This window comes from Tursiops truncatus, chromosome 3 (genome assembly GCF_011762595.2).
Source record: "Tursiops truncatus isolate mTurTru1 chromosome 3, mTurTru1.mat.Y, whole genome shotgun sequence".
Classification (NCBI taxonomy): Eukaryota; Metazoa; Chordata; class Mammalia; order Artiodactyla; family Delphinidae; genus Tursiops; species Tursiops truncatus.
The window spans coordinates 108,921,893-108,938,257 of record NC_047036.1 but is presented as its reverse complement, the minus strand read 5'-3'; the positions used below and the strand labels follow the sequence as shown (position 1 = coordinate 108,938,257).

Here is a 16,365-nt window from a genome sequence, read left to right as displayed (position 1 = left end):
AGGTAGGAATAGGCATCAATACAATCACAGTAGGAGACTTCAGTACCCCCACTTGTAATAATGGATAGAACATTTGGACAGAAAATCAACACTTAACTGATTTCAAAGTATCAATATATTGCAAAGCTACAGTAAATATAACATTATAGTACTGGCAATACAGACATGTAGACCAGTAGGACAGAATATAGGGCCCAAAACTAAATCCATAAATATATGGTCACCTGATCTTTCACAAGAGTGCCAAGAATACACAATGTGGGAGAAATAGTCTCTTCAACAAATGATGTTGGCAAAACTGGATATCCAGATACAAAAGAATGAAATTGGACCCTTACCTTATATCATACAGAAAAGTCAACTCAAAATGTAGTAAGGACTTAAACGTGAGAACAGCAACTGTAAAACTCCTAGAAGAAAACATAGGGGAAAATCTTCATGGCAATTGGTCTTGGCAGTTATTTCTTTATGTGACACCAAAAGCACAGGGAACAAAAGCAAAATTAGACAAGTGAGCCTTGATAAAACTAAAAAGCTTCTGCACAGAAGAAGAAACAATCAACAGGGTGAAAAGGCAACCTATAAAAAGGGAGAAAATATTTGCAAACCACATATCTGATAAGGGATTAATATCCAAAATATATTGGAAACTCCCACAATTCAAAAGGAAAAAAAAATCCAAATAACCTGATTAAAAAATGACAAAGAACTTGAATAGACATTTCCCCTAAAGAAGACATTCACATTGCCAACAGGTATATGAAAAGATCACTAACCATTAGGGAAACGCAAATCAAGACCATAGTGAGATATCACCTCACAACTCTTAGGATGGTTATTATTTTAAAAAAAAGAAGTGTTGGCAAGGATATAGAGAAACTGGACACCCTTCTACACTGTTGATGGGAATGTAATAACATAGTGAAGCTGCAATGGAACACCGTATGGCAGTTACTCAAAAAATTAGAAGTAGAACTACCATATATGATCCACCAATCCCACTTCTGAGTGTTTATTCAAACTAATTGCAGTCAGGACCTAGAAGATACATTTGCACTCCCGTGTTCATTGCAGCCTTTTTCACAATAACCCAATGTGGAAACAACCTAAGTGACCATTGAGGGATGAATGGAGGAAGAAAATATGGTATATGCATACAATGGAATATTATTCAGCCTTAAAAAAAAAGGAATATCAGGATATATGTATATGTATAGCTGATTCACTTTGTTATAAAGCAGAAACTAACACACCATTGTAAAGCAATTATACTCCAGTAAAGATGTTAAAAAAAAAAAAGGATATCCTGCTATATGCAACACTATAGAAGAACTTTTAGGACACCATGGTAAGTGAAATAAGCCAGTCACAGGAAGAAAAATACTATATGATTCCACCTGTATGAGATATCTAAAGAAGTCAAATTCATAGAAGTAGAGAGTAGAATGTTGGTTGCCAGGGCCCAGGAAGAAAGGGGTGTGGGGAGTTGCTATTCAACAGGTATAATTTCAGTTATGCAAGATGAATAAGTTCTAGAAATCTGCTGCACAGCACTGTGCCTACAGTTAACAATACTCTATTGCACTCTTACAAATTTGAGGGTATGTCTTCTGTTAAGTGTTCCCACCATAATAAAATTAAAAATAAGAGAAGAAACCAAGCAGAAATAGGAATACAAGGAAGATACTGGGAAAAAAAAACCTTCACTGAGATAAAAAAAATGTATATTGCATCCATTGAATAGGAATAGGATGCTGTGGGAAAAAAAGGGGGGTGAATATTCAGAGAACAAATTAAATGCAGTAGTAGAATGGAAAACTCAATAGAAGGATTAGAAGATAAGTTGAGGAGATTTCCCAGAAAAAAAAAAAGTCAGGAGGAAAACACAAAAAATGGAGAAAAAAGGTAAGTTAGAGAAGCAATATATGAAATCTAATATCAAACAATAGGAGTTCCAGAAAAAGATAATGAAATAAACAGAAGGAAGAAAATTATCAGAGATACAATTACAGAACACTTTCTAGAGCTAAAGAATATGATTTCTGGATTAAAAGGGCCATACTGTGCCTAGCACAATAGATGAAAAACACCAAGACAAAACATTATGAAATTTCAGAACATCTGAGGATGGAATAAACAGAATGGATTTATACAATTCGGTAGAGTTTAGGATTAAATAGATGAAAAATACAGAGAAAACTAAACAAACAAGACTTTTATTGACTCCAGGAAAAACAAAAGGTGGTCATGGTATATACCACAAGAGTAAAAATTAAGATTTTTATGGCAGTTTATCATCATTATGTCTATATTGAATATTGGCCTAACTAAATATGTGATATAATAGTATGAGGACAATGGGAAGGAGGTGGGTAAAAGGAAATAAGAGTGTTAGGGGACTGCAGAAGCCCAAAGATTATTTAATATCCTGATGCCGTCAAGGCTTGTCTTTTTTTCTCTGTCTCACCCAAACTTTCTTCAACTACTGTAGCTTGGTATGGCTGGGGACCTAAGTTGAGGAGAAAAAGATAATCTGCCACTTCTGTGCTGTTGTTCAAAATTTTGTGCCATTTCTCCCTGCTTTTTTAGATTGGGAGTGTCCCATGTTGGAAGAAAACTTGCTGTGTAAGAATTCCACTCTTTTGGACACCAGTAAAGCAGTACCGATACAGAAGGCACTACAGTTTTCAAACCTCTCTGCAATTTTAGGTAAGTTTCACATTCTTTTTCCTCGTATCACAAGAGGAAACCCTTGTCTATATTGGAAAAGCAAAGTACTTTTTCTTTTGAATGATTTCTAAGCTAAATTCATTGATTAGGATTACCTTTGGCTCCACATCATATCTGACTAATAGTAAGTAGCTTAAGTACATATGGGTTTACTTTCTTAAAACATTTATTTTGAATTTTAGACTTGAAGAAAAGTTGCAAAAGTAATACTAAGGGTTCCCATATACCTCGCATCCAGCTTTCTGAAATATTATCTTATACAATCGTAATACAATGGTGATAATCAGGAAATTAACATTGGTATTAAACTGTTAACTAAACTACAGACTTTATTCACGTTTCACCAGTTTTTCCACTAACGTCTTTTCTTCTGTTTCAAGATCCTATCTAGGATCCTACATTGAATTAGATTGTTATTTCTCCCTTAGTCTACTGAGATCTGTGACAGATGCTCAGTGTTTGTCTTTCATAAGCTTGATACTTTTGAAGATTACTGATCAGTTATTTTCTAGAATGTCCCTCAGTTTGAATTTGTCTAGTGTTTTCTCATGATAGGAAAGAAATTATGCAATTTTTGATAAGAACACCACAGAAATGATGTATTAAGGAATTCTTAATGTCAGTACATATATCTTCTTATTGGTGATGTTAAACTTCACTTAATTAAGGTGGTATCTGCTGGTTTTCTCCACTGTAAAGTTACTAGTTTCCCTCTGTAGTTAATAAATACCTAGAAAAAGATAGTTTGAGACTCCGTAAGTCCTGTTTCTCCTCAAACTTTCATTCACTGATATTACCATTCATCAGAAGAACTTGATTGCCACAGTTCTTACTGTGGTGTTCATCTCATGGTGATTTTCTTTTTTTTTTTTATCTTTATTGGAGTATAATTGCTTTACAATGGTGTGTTAGTTTCTGCTTTATAACAAAGTGAACCAGTTATACATATACATATGTTGCCATATCTCTTCCCTCTTATGTCTCCCTCGCTGCACCCTCCCTATCCCACCCCTCAGGCGGTCACAAAGCACCAAGCTGATCTCCCTGTGCTATGCGGCTGCTTCCCACTTGCTATCTACCTTACGTTTGGTAGTGTATATATGTCCATGCCTCTCTCTCACTTTGTCACAGCTTACCTTTCCCCCTCCCCATATCCTCAAGTCCATTCTCTAGTAGGTCTGTGTCTTTATTCCTGTCCTACCCCTAGTTTCTTCATGACATTTTTTTTTCTTAGATTCCATATATATGTGTTAGCATACGGTATTTGTCTTTCTCTTTCTGACTTACTTCACTCTGTATGACAGACTCTAGGTCCATCCAGCTCACTACAAATAACTCAATTTCCTTTCTTTTTATGGCTGAGTAATATTCCATTGTGTATATGTGCCACATCTTCTTTATCCATTCGTCCAATGATGGACACTTAGGTTGTTTCCATCTCCTGGCTATTGTAAATAGAGCTGCACTGAACATTGTGGTACATGACTCTGTCTGAATTATGGTTTTCTCAGGGTCCATGCCCAGTAGTGGGATTGCTGGGTCATATGGTAGTTCTATTTTTAGTTTTTTAAGGAACCTCCATACTGTTCTCCATAGTGGCTGTATCAATTTACATTCTCACCAACAGTGCAAGAGGGTTTCCTTTTCTCCACACCCTCTCCAGCATTTATTGTTTCTAGATTTTTTGATGATGGCCATTCTGACTGGTGTGAGGTGATACCTCATTGTAGTTTTGATTTACATTTCTCTAATGATTAATGATGTTGAGCATTCCTTCATGTGTTTGTTGGCAGTCTGTATATCTTCTTTGGAGAAATGTCTGTTTAGGTCTTCTGCCCATTTTTGGATTGGGTTGTTTGTTTTTTTGTTATTGAGCTGCATGAGCTGCTTGTAAATTTTGGAGATTAATCCTTTGTCAGTTGCTTCATTTGCAAATATTTTCTCCCATTCTGAGGGTTGTCTTTTGGTCTTGTTTATGATTTCCTTTGCTGTGCAAAAGCTTTGAAGTTTCATTAGGTCCCATTTGTTTATTTTTGTTTTTATTTCCATTTCTCTAGGAGGTGGGTCAAAAAGGATCTTGCTGTGATTTATGTCATAGAGTGTTCTGCCTATGTTTTCCTCTAAGAGTTTGATAGTTTCTGGCCTTCCATTTAGGTCTTTAATCCATTTTGAGCTTATTTTTGTGTATGGTGTTAGGGAGTGTTCTAATCTCATACTTTTACATGTACCTGTCCAGTTTTCCCAGCACCACTTATTGAAGAGGCTGTCCTTTCTCCACTGTACATTCCTGCCTCCTTTATCAAAGATAAGGTGACCATATGTGCTTGGTTTATCTCTGGGCTTTCTATCCTGTTCCATTGATGTATATTTCTGTTTTTGTACCAGTACCATACTGTCTTGATTACTGTAGCTTTGTAGTATAGTCTGAAGTCAGGGAGCCTGATTCCTCCAGCTCTGTTTTTCGTTCTCAAGATTGCTTTGGCTATTCGGTGTCTTTTGTGTTTCCATACAGGTTGTGAAATCTTTTGTGCTAGTTCTGTGAAGAATGCCAGTGGTAGTTTGATAGGGATTGCCTTGAATATGTAGATTGCTTTGGGTAGTATAGTCATTTTCACAATGTTGATTCTTCCAATCCAAGAACATGGTATATCTCTCCATCTATTTGTATTATCTTTAATTTCTTTCATCAGTGTCTTATAATTTTCTGCATACAGGTCTTTTGTCTCCTTAGGTAGGTTTATTCCTAGGTATTTGATTCTTTTTGTTGCAGTAGTAAATGGGAGTGTTTTCTTGATTTCACATTCAGATTTTTCATCATTAGTGTATAGGAATGCCACAGATTTCTGTGCATTAATTTTGTATCCTGCTACTTTACCAAATTCATTGATTAGCTCTAGTAGTTTTCTGGTAGCATCTTTAGGATTCTCTGTGTATAGTATCATGTCATCTGCAAACAGTGACAGCTTTACTTCTTCTTTTCCGATTTGGATTCCTTTATTTCCTTTTCTTCTCTGATTGCTGTGACTAAAACTTCCAAAACTATGTTGAATAAGAGTGGTGAGAGTGGGCAACCTTGTCTTGTTCCTGATCTTAGTGGAAATGCTTTCAGTTTTTCACCATTGAGGATGATGCTGGCTCTGGGTTTGTCATATATGGCCTTTATTATGTTGAGGAAAGTTCCCACTATGCCTTCTTTCTGCAGGGTTTTTATCATAAATGGGTGTTGAATTTTGTTGAAAGGTTTCTCTGCATCTATTGAGATGATCATATGGTTTTTCTCCTTCAATTTGTTAATATGGTGTATCACGTTCATTGATTTGTGTATATTGAAGAATCCTTGCATTCCTGGAATAAACCCCACTTGATCCTGGTGTATGATCCTTTTAATGTGCTGTTGGATTCTGTTTGCTGGTATTTTGTTGAGGATTTTTGCATCTATGTTCATCAGTGATATTGGCCTGTAGTTTTGTTTCTTTGTGACATCCTTGTCGGGTTTTGGTATCAGGGTGATGGTGGCCTCGTAGAATGAGTTTGGGAGTGTTCCTCCCTCTGCTATATTTTGGAAGAGTTTGAGAAGGATAGGTGTTAGCTCTTCTCTAAAGGTTTGATAGAATTGGCCTGTGAAGGCATCTGGTCCTTGGCTTTTGTTTGTTGGAAGATTTTTAATCACCGTTTCAATTTCAGTGCGTTGATTGGTCTGTTCATATTTTCTATTTCTTCCTGGTTCAGTCTTGGCAGGTTGTGCATTTCTAAGAATTTGTCCATTTCTTCCAGGTTGTCCATTTTATTGGCATAGAGTTGCTTGTAGTAATCTCTCCTGAGCCTTTGTATTTCTGCAGTGTCATTTGTTACTTCTTTTTCATTTCTAATTCTATTGATTTGAGTCTTCTCCCTTTTTTTCTTGATGAGTCTGGCTAATGGTTTATCAATTTTGTTTATCTTCTCAAAGAACCAGCTTTTAGTTTTATTGATCTTTGCTATTGTTTCCTTCATTTCTTTCTCATTGATTTCTGATCTGATCTTTATGATTTCTTTCCTTCTGCTAACTTTGGGGGTTCTTGTTTGTCTTTCTCTAATTGCTTTAGGTGCAAGGTTAGGTTTTTTATTTGAGATGTTTCCTGTTTCTTAAGGTAGGACTGTATTGCTATAAACTTCCCTCTTAGAACTGCTTTTGCTGCATCCCATAGGTTTTGGGTCGTCATGTCTCCATTGTCATTTGTTTCTAGGTATTTTTTGATTTCCTCTTTGATTTCTTCAGTGATCACTTCATTATTAAGTAGTGTATTGTTTAGCCTCCATGTGTTCGCATTTTTTACAGATCTTTTCCTGTAATTGATATCTAGTCTCATAACGTTGTGGTCGGAAAAGATACTTGATACAATTTCAATTTTCTTAAATTTACCAAGACTTGATTTGTGACCCAAGATATGATCTATCCTGGAGAATGTTCCATGAGCGCTTGAGAAAAATGTGTATTCTGTTGTTTTTGGATGGAATGTCCTATAAATATCAATTAAGTCCATCTTGTTTAATGTATCATTTAAAGCTTGTGTTTCCTTATTTGTTTTCATTTTGGATGATCTATCCATTGTTGAAAGTGGGGCGTTAAAGTCCCCTACTATGAATGTGTTACTGTCAATTTCCCCTTCTATGGCTGTTAGTATTTGCCTTATGTATTGAGGTGCTCCTATGTTGGGTGCATAAATATATACAACTGTTATATCTTCTTCTTGGATCGATCCCTTGATCATTATGTAGTGTCCTTCTTCGTCTCTTGTAATAGTCTTGATTTTAAAGTTTATTTTGTCTGATATGAGAATTGCTACTCCAGCTTTCTTTTGGTTTCCATTTGCATGGAATATCTTTTTCCTTCCCCTCACTTTCAGTCTGTATGTGTCCCTAGGTCTGAAGTGGGTCTCTTGTAGACAGCATATATATGGGTCTTGTTTTTGTATCCATTCAGCCAGTCTGTGTCTTTTGGTGGGAGCATTTAATGTATTTACATTTATCGTAATTATTGATATGTATGTTCCTATTCCCATTTTCTCAATTGTTTTCTGTTTGTTATTGTAGGTCTTTTCCTTCTCTTGTGTTTCTTGCCTAGAGAAGTTCCTTTAGCATTTGTTGTAAAGCTGGTTTTATGGTGCTGAACTCTCTCAGCTTTTGCCTGTCTGTAAAGGTTTTAATTTCTCCATCAAATCTGAATGAGTTCCTTGCTGGGTAGAGTAATCTTGGTTGCAGGTTTTTCTCCTTCATCACTTTAAATATGTCCTGCCAGTCCCTTCTGGCTTGCAGAGTTTCTGCTGAAAGATCAGCTGTTAACCTTATGGGGATTCCCTTGTGTGTTATTTGTTGTTTTTCCCTTGCTGCTTTTAATACGTTTTCTTTGTATTTAATTTTTGACAGTTTGATTAATATGTGTCTTGGCATGTTTCTCCTTGGATTTATCCTGTATGGGACTCTCTGTGCTTCCTGGACTTGATTAACTATTTCCTTTCCTATATTATGGAAGTTTTCAACTATAATCTCTTCAGATATTTTCTCAGTCCCTTTCTTTTTCTCTTCTTCTTCTGGGACCCCTAGAATTCGAATGTTGGTGCGTTTAATGTTGTCCCAGAGGTCTCTGAGACTGTCCTCAGTTCTTTTCATTCTTTTTTCTGCTCTGCAGTAGTTATTTCCACTATTTTATCTTTCAGGTCTCTTATCCGTTCTTCTGCCTCAGTTATTCTGCTATTGATCCCTTCTAGAGTATTTTTTATTCATTTATTGTGTTGTTAATTGTTGCTTGTTTCCTCTTTAGTTCTTCTAGGTCCTTGTTAAATGTTTCTTGCATTTTCTGTATTCTATTTCCAAGATTTTGGATCATCTTTACTATCATTATTCTGAATTCTTTTTCAGGTAGACTGCCTATTTCCTCTTCATTTGTTAGGTCTGATGGGTTTTTATTTTGCTCCTTCATCTGCTGTGTGTTTCCCTGTCTTCTCATTTTGCTTATCTTAGTGTGTTTGGGGTCTCCTTTTTGCAGGCTGCATGTTCGTATTTCCCGTTGTTTTTGGTGTCTGTCCCCAGTGGCTAAAGTTGGTTCAGAGGGTTGTGTAGGCTTCCTGGTTGAGGGGAATAGTGCCTGTGTTCTGGTGGATGAGGCTGGATCTTGTCTTCCTGGTGGGCAGGTCCACGTCTGGTGGTGTTTTGGGGTGTCTGTTGCCTTATTATGATTTTAGGCAGCCTCTCTGCTAATGGGTGGGGTTGTGTTCCTGTCTTGCTAGTTGTTTGGCATAGGGTGTCCAGCATTGTAGCTTGCTGGTCGTTGAGTGAAGCTGGGTGTTTGTGTTGAGATGGAGATCTCTGAGAGATTTTTGCCATTTGATATTATGTGGAGCTGGGAGGTCTCTTGTGGACCAGTGTCCCAAAGTTGGCTCTCCCACGTCAGAGGCACAGCACTGACTCCTGGCTGGAGCACCAAGAGCCTTTCATCCACACAGCTCAGAATAAATGGGAGAAAAAGTAGAAAGAAAGAAAGAACGAAAGAAAGAGGATAAAATAAAATAAAATAGAGTAAGATAAAATAAAATAAATTTATTAAAATAAAAAATAATTATTAAGAAAAAAAGTTTTTTAAAAAGTAAAATACCAAAAATGGACGGACAGAACCCTGTGATAAATGGTGAAAGCAAAGCTATACAGACAAAATCTCACACAGAAGCATACACATACACACTCACAAAAAGAGGAAAAGGGGAAAAAATAATAAATCTTGCTCTCAAAGTCCACTTCCTCAATTTGGGATGATTCGGTGTCTATTCATGTATTCCACAGGTGCAGGTACATCAAGTTGATTGTGGAGATTTAATCCGCTGCTGTTGAGGCTGCTGGGAGAAATTTCCCTTACTCTTCTTTGTTCGCACAGCTCCTGGGGTTCAGCTTTGGATTTGGCCCCGCCTCTGTGTGTAGGTCGCCGGAGGGTGTCTGTTCTTCACTCAGAGAGGACGGGGTTAAAGGAGCCGCTGATTCAGGGGCTCTGGCTCACTCAGTCCTGGCGGAGGGTGGGGTACAGATGCGGGCGAGCCTGCAATGGCAGAGGCCAGCGTGACGTTGCAGCAGCCTGAGGCGTGCTGTGCGTTCTCCCCGGGAGGTTGTCCCTGGATCACGGGACCCTGGCAGTGGCGGGCTGCACAGGCTTCCGGGAGGGGAGGTGTGGATAGTGACCTGTGCTCGCACACAGGCTCTTGGTGGCAGCAGCAGCAGCCTTAGCGTCTCATGCCCGTCTCTGGGGTCCGCGCTGATAGCCACGGCTCACGCCCGTCTCTGGAGCTCCTTTAAGCAGTGCTCTTAATCCCCTCTCCTCACGCACCAGGAAACAAAGAGGGAAGAAAAAGTCTCTTCCTCTTCGGCAGGTGCAGACTTTTTCCCAGACTCCCTCCCGGCTACCTGTGGTGCACTAACCCCTTCAGGCTGTGTTCACGCCCCAGTCCTCTCCCTGCGCCCCAGTCCTCTCCCTGCGCTCTGACCGTAGCCTGACTCAGCTCCCAGCCCCCGCCCACCCCAGCGGGTAAGCAGACAAGCCTCTAGGGCTGGTGAGTGCCTGTTGGCACCGATCCTCTGTGCGGGAATCTCTCCGCTTTGCCCTCCGCACCCCTGTTGCTTATCTGCTGTTCTGATTGGGTGATTTCTATTATTCTATCTTCCAGATCACTTATTTGTTCTACTGTGTCATTTAGTTTGCTATTCATTGCTTCTAGATTGGCTTTTATCTTGGTAATTGAATTGTCCACTTTTGATTGGTTCATTTTTATAATTTCTAGTTCCTTGTTACAGTGATCTGCATTTTTATCAATAATCTTTCTTAATTATGTTAGCCTTTTTATTACCACCTTTTTGAGTTCAAGGTCTAGTAGACTGGTGAGCTCAGTTTCATTGTTTTTTTCTTACAGAGGATCGTTGTTCTTTTAATTCGGAATAGTTCCTCTGACTTTTCATTTTACTTAACTTTGTCTCTATTAATTTAAGAGAAACAGTTATCTACTATGGTCTTGAAAGGGTGTTTTTATGTGGGAGCATCCTGGTGCAGGCTGTGTGTGTCCCATGTTTTGGTGCAAAGGCTGGTTTTGGTATAGACCCCAGCCATGTCCTTCCTCAGGTTTTTCTGGCTGTTATCCCCTTGATAGGGGGTGTGGTTCATGCTAGAGTATCTAGAGCCTATGCAGAATGTGAGGCAGGGCTTCCTCTCTGCTCAGTGGCTGTCACCACTTTGTCAGAGGCAGGTCTGCTCCCCAGTTGTTGGATTAGAAGCTCTGAGGGTTGGGTCTGATCAGGCTCTGTTGCCCTTGAGTCTGTCCCCTGTCCCAAAGCAAGTGAGGCTTGTTCAGTCACAGAGGACCTGTGTGCCACCTGTGTAGGCATCTGTGATTCTGCTCAGCAGCTGCTTAAGTTCGCGTCCCTTTCTCTGTTGTATTTGTCCCAGATATAGTGCAAGGCTCTGGTGTGACATAGGCTGTGGCTGGCGGTCAGGGCATTGTGGATATAGGAACTAAGGTGGCTGTGCTTCCTCCTGAGATCTGGGCTGCCTCTGTAGCAGACCTCTCCCAAGACCTGCCTGCTCCAGATCTACCACTAAGGTGTGGTGTGGAATTGGTGGAGCCAGGGCACTCTCACTGGGAGCCGAACCACCGTGTATTCCTGAGCGTGCTGACAATGGCCTCCACGGCTCCACCCAGATCACATTCCAGGCCCTCTTGGTGGTCTCTGCGTAGCTAGATGGAGCCCTCTCCCAGGGCCTATGTGCTCGAAGTTCAGGGCTTAACCACTGCACACTCTTTTGATGCCACCCTATGCGCACGCTGACAGTACCCACCACAGCTCAACCCGGATCACACCCCAGGCACCCTGGTCTGTCTCTGGGTAGCTAGATCAAGTCTTTGCCCAGAACCTACACCAGGCTATAGTGTGGAGTGAGTGGGGCTGGGGTACTTGCCCCTTTGGGTTGAGAAGTGACATGAGGTTCTCTTTGCCCTGATTGTTAGCAAGCCAGAATGTGTGTACTCCTTAAGGTAGAGTCTAGGCTTTTTCAGCCCTTCTGTCTGTCTCAGCAGATTTCCCAGCAGGCCAGGGTGCTTGTCTCCTGTGCCCAGGACCCAAGGACTGTGATGTCCAGGTTGGGCTTGACTTGCTTGCTCCCCAGGACGAGGGTCCACCCATGTGGACCTTTTCTTCCTTACAGATCTCTCCCAGGGGCACAAGTCCTGACCCAGTGCCGTTTTCTTCCATCTCACCCGGTTATGTGGAGATCTGTCTCACAGCTTTGGTTGTATAGGAGTTTTTTCTGCCAGTTTCCAGTTAGTTTTCCATGAGAATTGTTCTACATGTATATGTATTTTTGATGTGTTTGCTGTGGGAGGTGAGTTCCACATTCTTCTATTCTGCCATCTTGGTTACCCTCCCCTGAATTATATTTCTAATAGATTGTTTTTTTCCCTTTCTTAGGTACCTCTTCAGAAGACTATCAGAAATGCCATAGGAAAGTGTAAGAACTAACATTTTAAAAGTTGTTGTGCTTTTAAAACTTTGTGTACTAATAGTTATATAGCAAGTATGATTGGTAACCCACAAATTCAGATGTTTGTTTATTCAATGTTTGTTGAGGACTCACTGTATACCAGAACTGTTCTGATTGCTGGAGGTATATTTGCTAACTATCCATCTGTCTGTCTATCTATCTAATTGCTGTAGTGAACAAAATTGATTAAAAACAAAATCTCTGCCTTCTTTGAGTCCACATTCTAGTTGGAGGAGATGGACAATAAATAAATAAGCAAGTAAATTTATACCATGCTATATGGTAATGAATGCTATGGAGAAAAATAAAACAAAATAGGGAACTAGGGAGTATTGGGATAGAGATTTGCTCTTTTAAGTGGTGTGGTCCGAGACTCACCATTGAAAAGGCAGCATTTGAGCAGAGACCTAAAGAAGGAGACAGAGCAAGCTGTGTAACTCATTGGAGAAAGGAGCATTCCAGGTAGAGGGAATAGCTGGAGCCATGCCCCGAGGCAAGAAGGCCTGGGCTCCTGGTGTGAAGTGAGGGAGGAGGAGTGAGGTAAGAGATAAAGTGAGAGAAGAATCAAGAGGCCAGATCATATAAGGCACTTTAGTCAAATATAAGTGAATTGGAAGGTCTTTGAAGGGTTTAGAAGGATGATATGATATGACTTATGTTTTAAAAGAATCATGCTAGCTGCTGTGTTGAGAATAGACTATGATGAGGCAAGGAATTAGGGAAATTATAGTTAGGAGACTACTGCCCTAATATGGGCAAGAAATATTGGAGTATGGACCAGAGTGGCAAGAGGGGAGATAGTGAGAAGTAGGATTTTGGATATATTTTGAAAGCAGAACTAAGAGGATCCACTGAAGGACTGAGTGGTGAAGTATGAAAGTAGTCAAGGCTAACACCATGGTTTTAGCTTGAGCAACTGGAAGGGTGGAGTTGCCATTTATTAAGATGGGGAAGACTGAGGAGAAACGTATTACCAGGGGCAGATGAGTTTGGCTTAGGGCATATAGACTGAAGGGTAAGGTATATGAGAGAGACGTTCAAGGAGGTGGTCACATTCTGGATCATGAATACCTTAAGAGCTGGTATTTTTATTTTTCCTGAATATGATGAGAGCCTATGAAAGCTTTTCAGTAGGACTGAAAATATAATGATTTTTTTTAACACCTAATCTTCAAAGGTTGAAAGAACTTACACAAAATTCATACAAGTTTAAAAACAAAGTCAGGAGACACCATCACGAAAGTGAAAAGACAGTATACACAATGGGAGAAAATATTTGCAAATCATATATCTAATAAGGGAATTGTATGCAGAGTATGTAAAGAACTCTTATAACTCAACAATAAAAGGACAAATAACCTGATTTAAAAATGGACAAAGCGGGCTTCCCTGGTGGCGCAGTGGTTGAGAGTCCGCCTGCCAATGCAGGGGACATGGGTTCGTGCCCCTGTCCGGGAAGATCCCACATGCCGCGGAGCGACTAGGCCCATGAACCATGGCCGCTGAGCCTGCGCGTCCGGAGCCTGTGCTCCACAACGGGAGAGGCCACAACAGTGAGAGACCTACGTACTGCAAAAAAAAAAAAAAAAAAAAAAAAGAATGGACAAAGCATCTGAACAGGCATTTCTCCATAGAAGATAAACAAATGGCCAATAAGCACATGAAAAGATACTTAATATCATTATCCATTCGGGAAATGCAAATCAACTTCATTGAGATACCACTTCACACCCACTCGGATGGTTATAATCAAAGAGACAGATAACAAGTATTGTCTTGGATGTGGAGAAGTTGGAACTCTCATACATGGCTGATGAGAATTTTAAATAGCGAAGGTGCTTTAGAAAATAGTTTGGCAGCTCCTTCAAATGTGACCCAGCAATTCAGTCCTAGTTTTGCATACCTAAGAGAAATGAAAACTATGTGTACACAAAAACTTGTACATGAATGTTCACAGCAAGTTTATTCATAACAGCCAAAAAGTAGAAACAATCCAAATATCCATCTGCTGATGAATAGATAAATAAAATATGGTCTATCTGTAATGGGATGTTATTCAACAGCAAAAAGAAGTGAAATTCTGATATGCACTAAACATGGATGAACCCTGTAAATATTACGCTAACTGAAAGAAGCCAGTCATACAAGACCACATATTTTATGGTTTCATTCATATAAGATAGCAAGAATAGACAAATCTATAGAGACAGAAAGCAGATTAATGATTGCCTAAGACTGGGGGGGTTTGGGAAGAAATGAGAATTGACTGCTAGTGGGTACAGGGTTTCTTTCTGGGGTGATGAAAATGTTCTAAAATTGACTGTGATGGTGGTTGCACAACTCTCTGAATATACTAAAAAACATTGAATTACACACTCTAAATTTGTAAATTATATGGTATGTGAATTATATCAATAAATCTGTTAAAAAAGACAAAGTTAGGACCAAGCAAACCAAGGAGATATGATTTTTAATAGGCGATATAGATATAACCAGATTTTTTTTTTACCAGAATTAAATGGTAGACAGTACAATGTGGTCTTCTTTGATGAGGATCTATAGTATTGGTACTTTGTGTTGCTGAGTGTGTGGGGGCAAGGACTGATAAACTGCTGAGCAAAAATTTCTGTGGAATTTTTAATTACCCAACCAAAATTCTTGCCAATCATCCTACCTCTTCACAAACATATGCATCATATTTCTGTCTTGTGCAATCACTCTTGCAGCAAAGAAGAAGATGGATTAGGAGTGATTAGATTGAAGGGATGACTATTGTGTCATTCCAAGTGAGGCATGATTGGGACCTGAACTTTAGTGGCAAGGATTGCTTAGAAGGAAAACTTGAGAACAATTCAAGAGTGATAATCAACTGTTGTTAATGATTGGATGGTTAAGAGAGGAAGATGGAGTCCATGATGACCCTCAGCCCTCTGACTTAGGAAACAGGATGAATGATGACTCATTCACTACGTGAAGGAACACAAATAGAAAAGCAAGAGTGAGTTGGAGTGACAGGTCTGGAAAACACTGAAATACCTACAGCACTTTGAAGTGGAGATATCTAGCAGGCATTTGTATATCCCAGCCTGGAAAGCAAGGGAAAGGTTCTGGGCTGAAAGCATAGTTGTTCTCTTGGGAAAGTGTGTAGAGTGAGAAAAGAATAGTTTTAGTGTGATAGGCTCCTTATAGTTATGCTTGCATCTAAATGATGAGAAATTTCTGAAGAAAAGAAAATCAATGACTGTTATTCTTGGGTGAATTATTCTTCCTTGGTGAACAACAGCGAAAATTCTAAGGCTAAATTATTAAGAAAATATAGCTTTGTTGATTTATTTTTTTAAATAACTGATCTAAACTTCTCACGGGCTTTGATCACCTTTCTCCCCTGTTTAGCAGGGAAATGATGAGTTAAAGTTATTAATGCCATCCAGTTACTTCCAGGTAAAAGTCTCTTTTGGGTAAAAGCTGAGTCTTTCATATTTTCTCCCACTCCATATTCCTGAGGATGATCATACCTCTTGATTTGCCTGGGACAGTCCCAGTGTGTGCCTGCTGTTCTCACATAATCTTTTATAGAGCTTCCTTTTACTCTCAGAAAGGTCCCAGTTTGGACAAATCGTCACCCTAAATATAGGTGTATAGGCCAGAGGTGGGGGAGGGGTGAAGTTGGGTCTTGAGGGTGTCTGGGATCCACAAGTTGTCTCTGAATTTTTACTGATTTGTGCTGCAGGTTTCAAGACTAGTTCATACCTGGGCTGGACTCTACTGATAAAGTCATTGATGAACTTACAGCTGTATTTTGGGCCTGAAGTCCTCCATTGCTGATTTTTCCTCACCTTAGCTTTTATTGCCACCCCAAACCCCTTAAGTCTCATTGAAGTCCTCCATCCAGACTTTGACTTAGTTGCCTTTCTACAACCTTCGTGGTAAACTCACCTAGACACAACAGCCCTATGCCGGGTATTTTGGTTCTAAATTTGACCACCTTCTCTGCATTGCCTTTGGTATGTGGAACCTTGAGAACTAGTTTACAGTATACAGGAATTAAGGGACTCTTAGGAGGGCTGAGGCCTCCTCTCTGC

At 39.6% G+C, this 16,365-nt stretch overlaps 1 protein-coding gene across 1 annotated transcript in view; it reads left to right on the top strand.

Annotated features, from left to right (window-relative positions):
• Positions 1-16,365, top strand: part of MEIKIN (meiotic kinetochore factor) — a 136,223-nt gene that overhangs the window by 16,105 nt on the left and 103,753 nt on the right. Inside the window, exons 5-6 of the mRNA XM_073802485.1 lie at positions 2,590-2,709; positions 12,211-12,250. Coding sequence (XP_073658586.1) covers positions 2,590-2,709; positions 12,211-12,250 — 160 coding nt within the window. The remainder of the gene's footprint in view (positions 1-2,589; positions 2,710-12,210; positions 12,251-16,365) is intronic.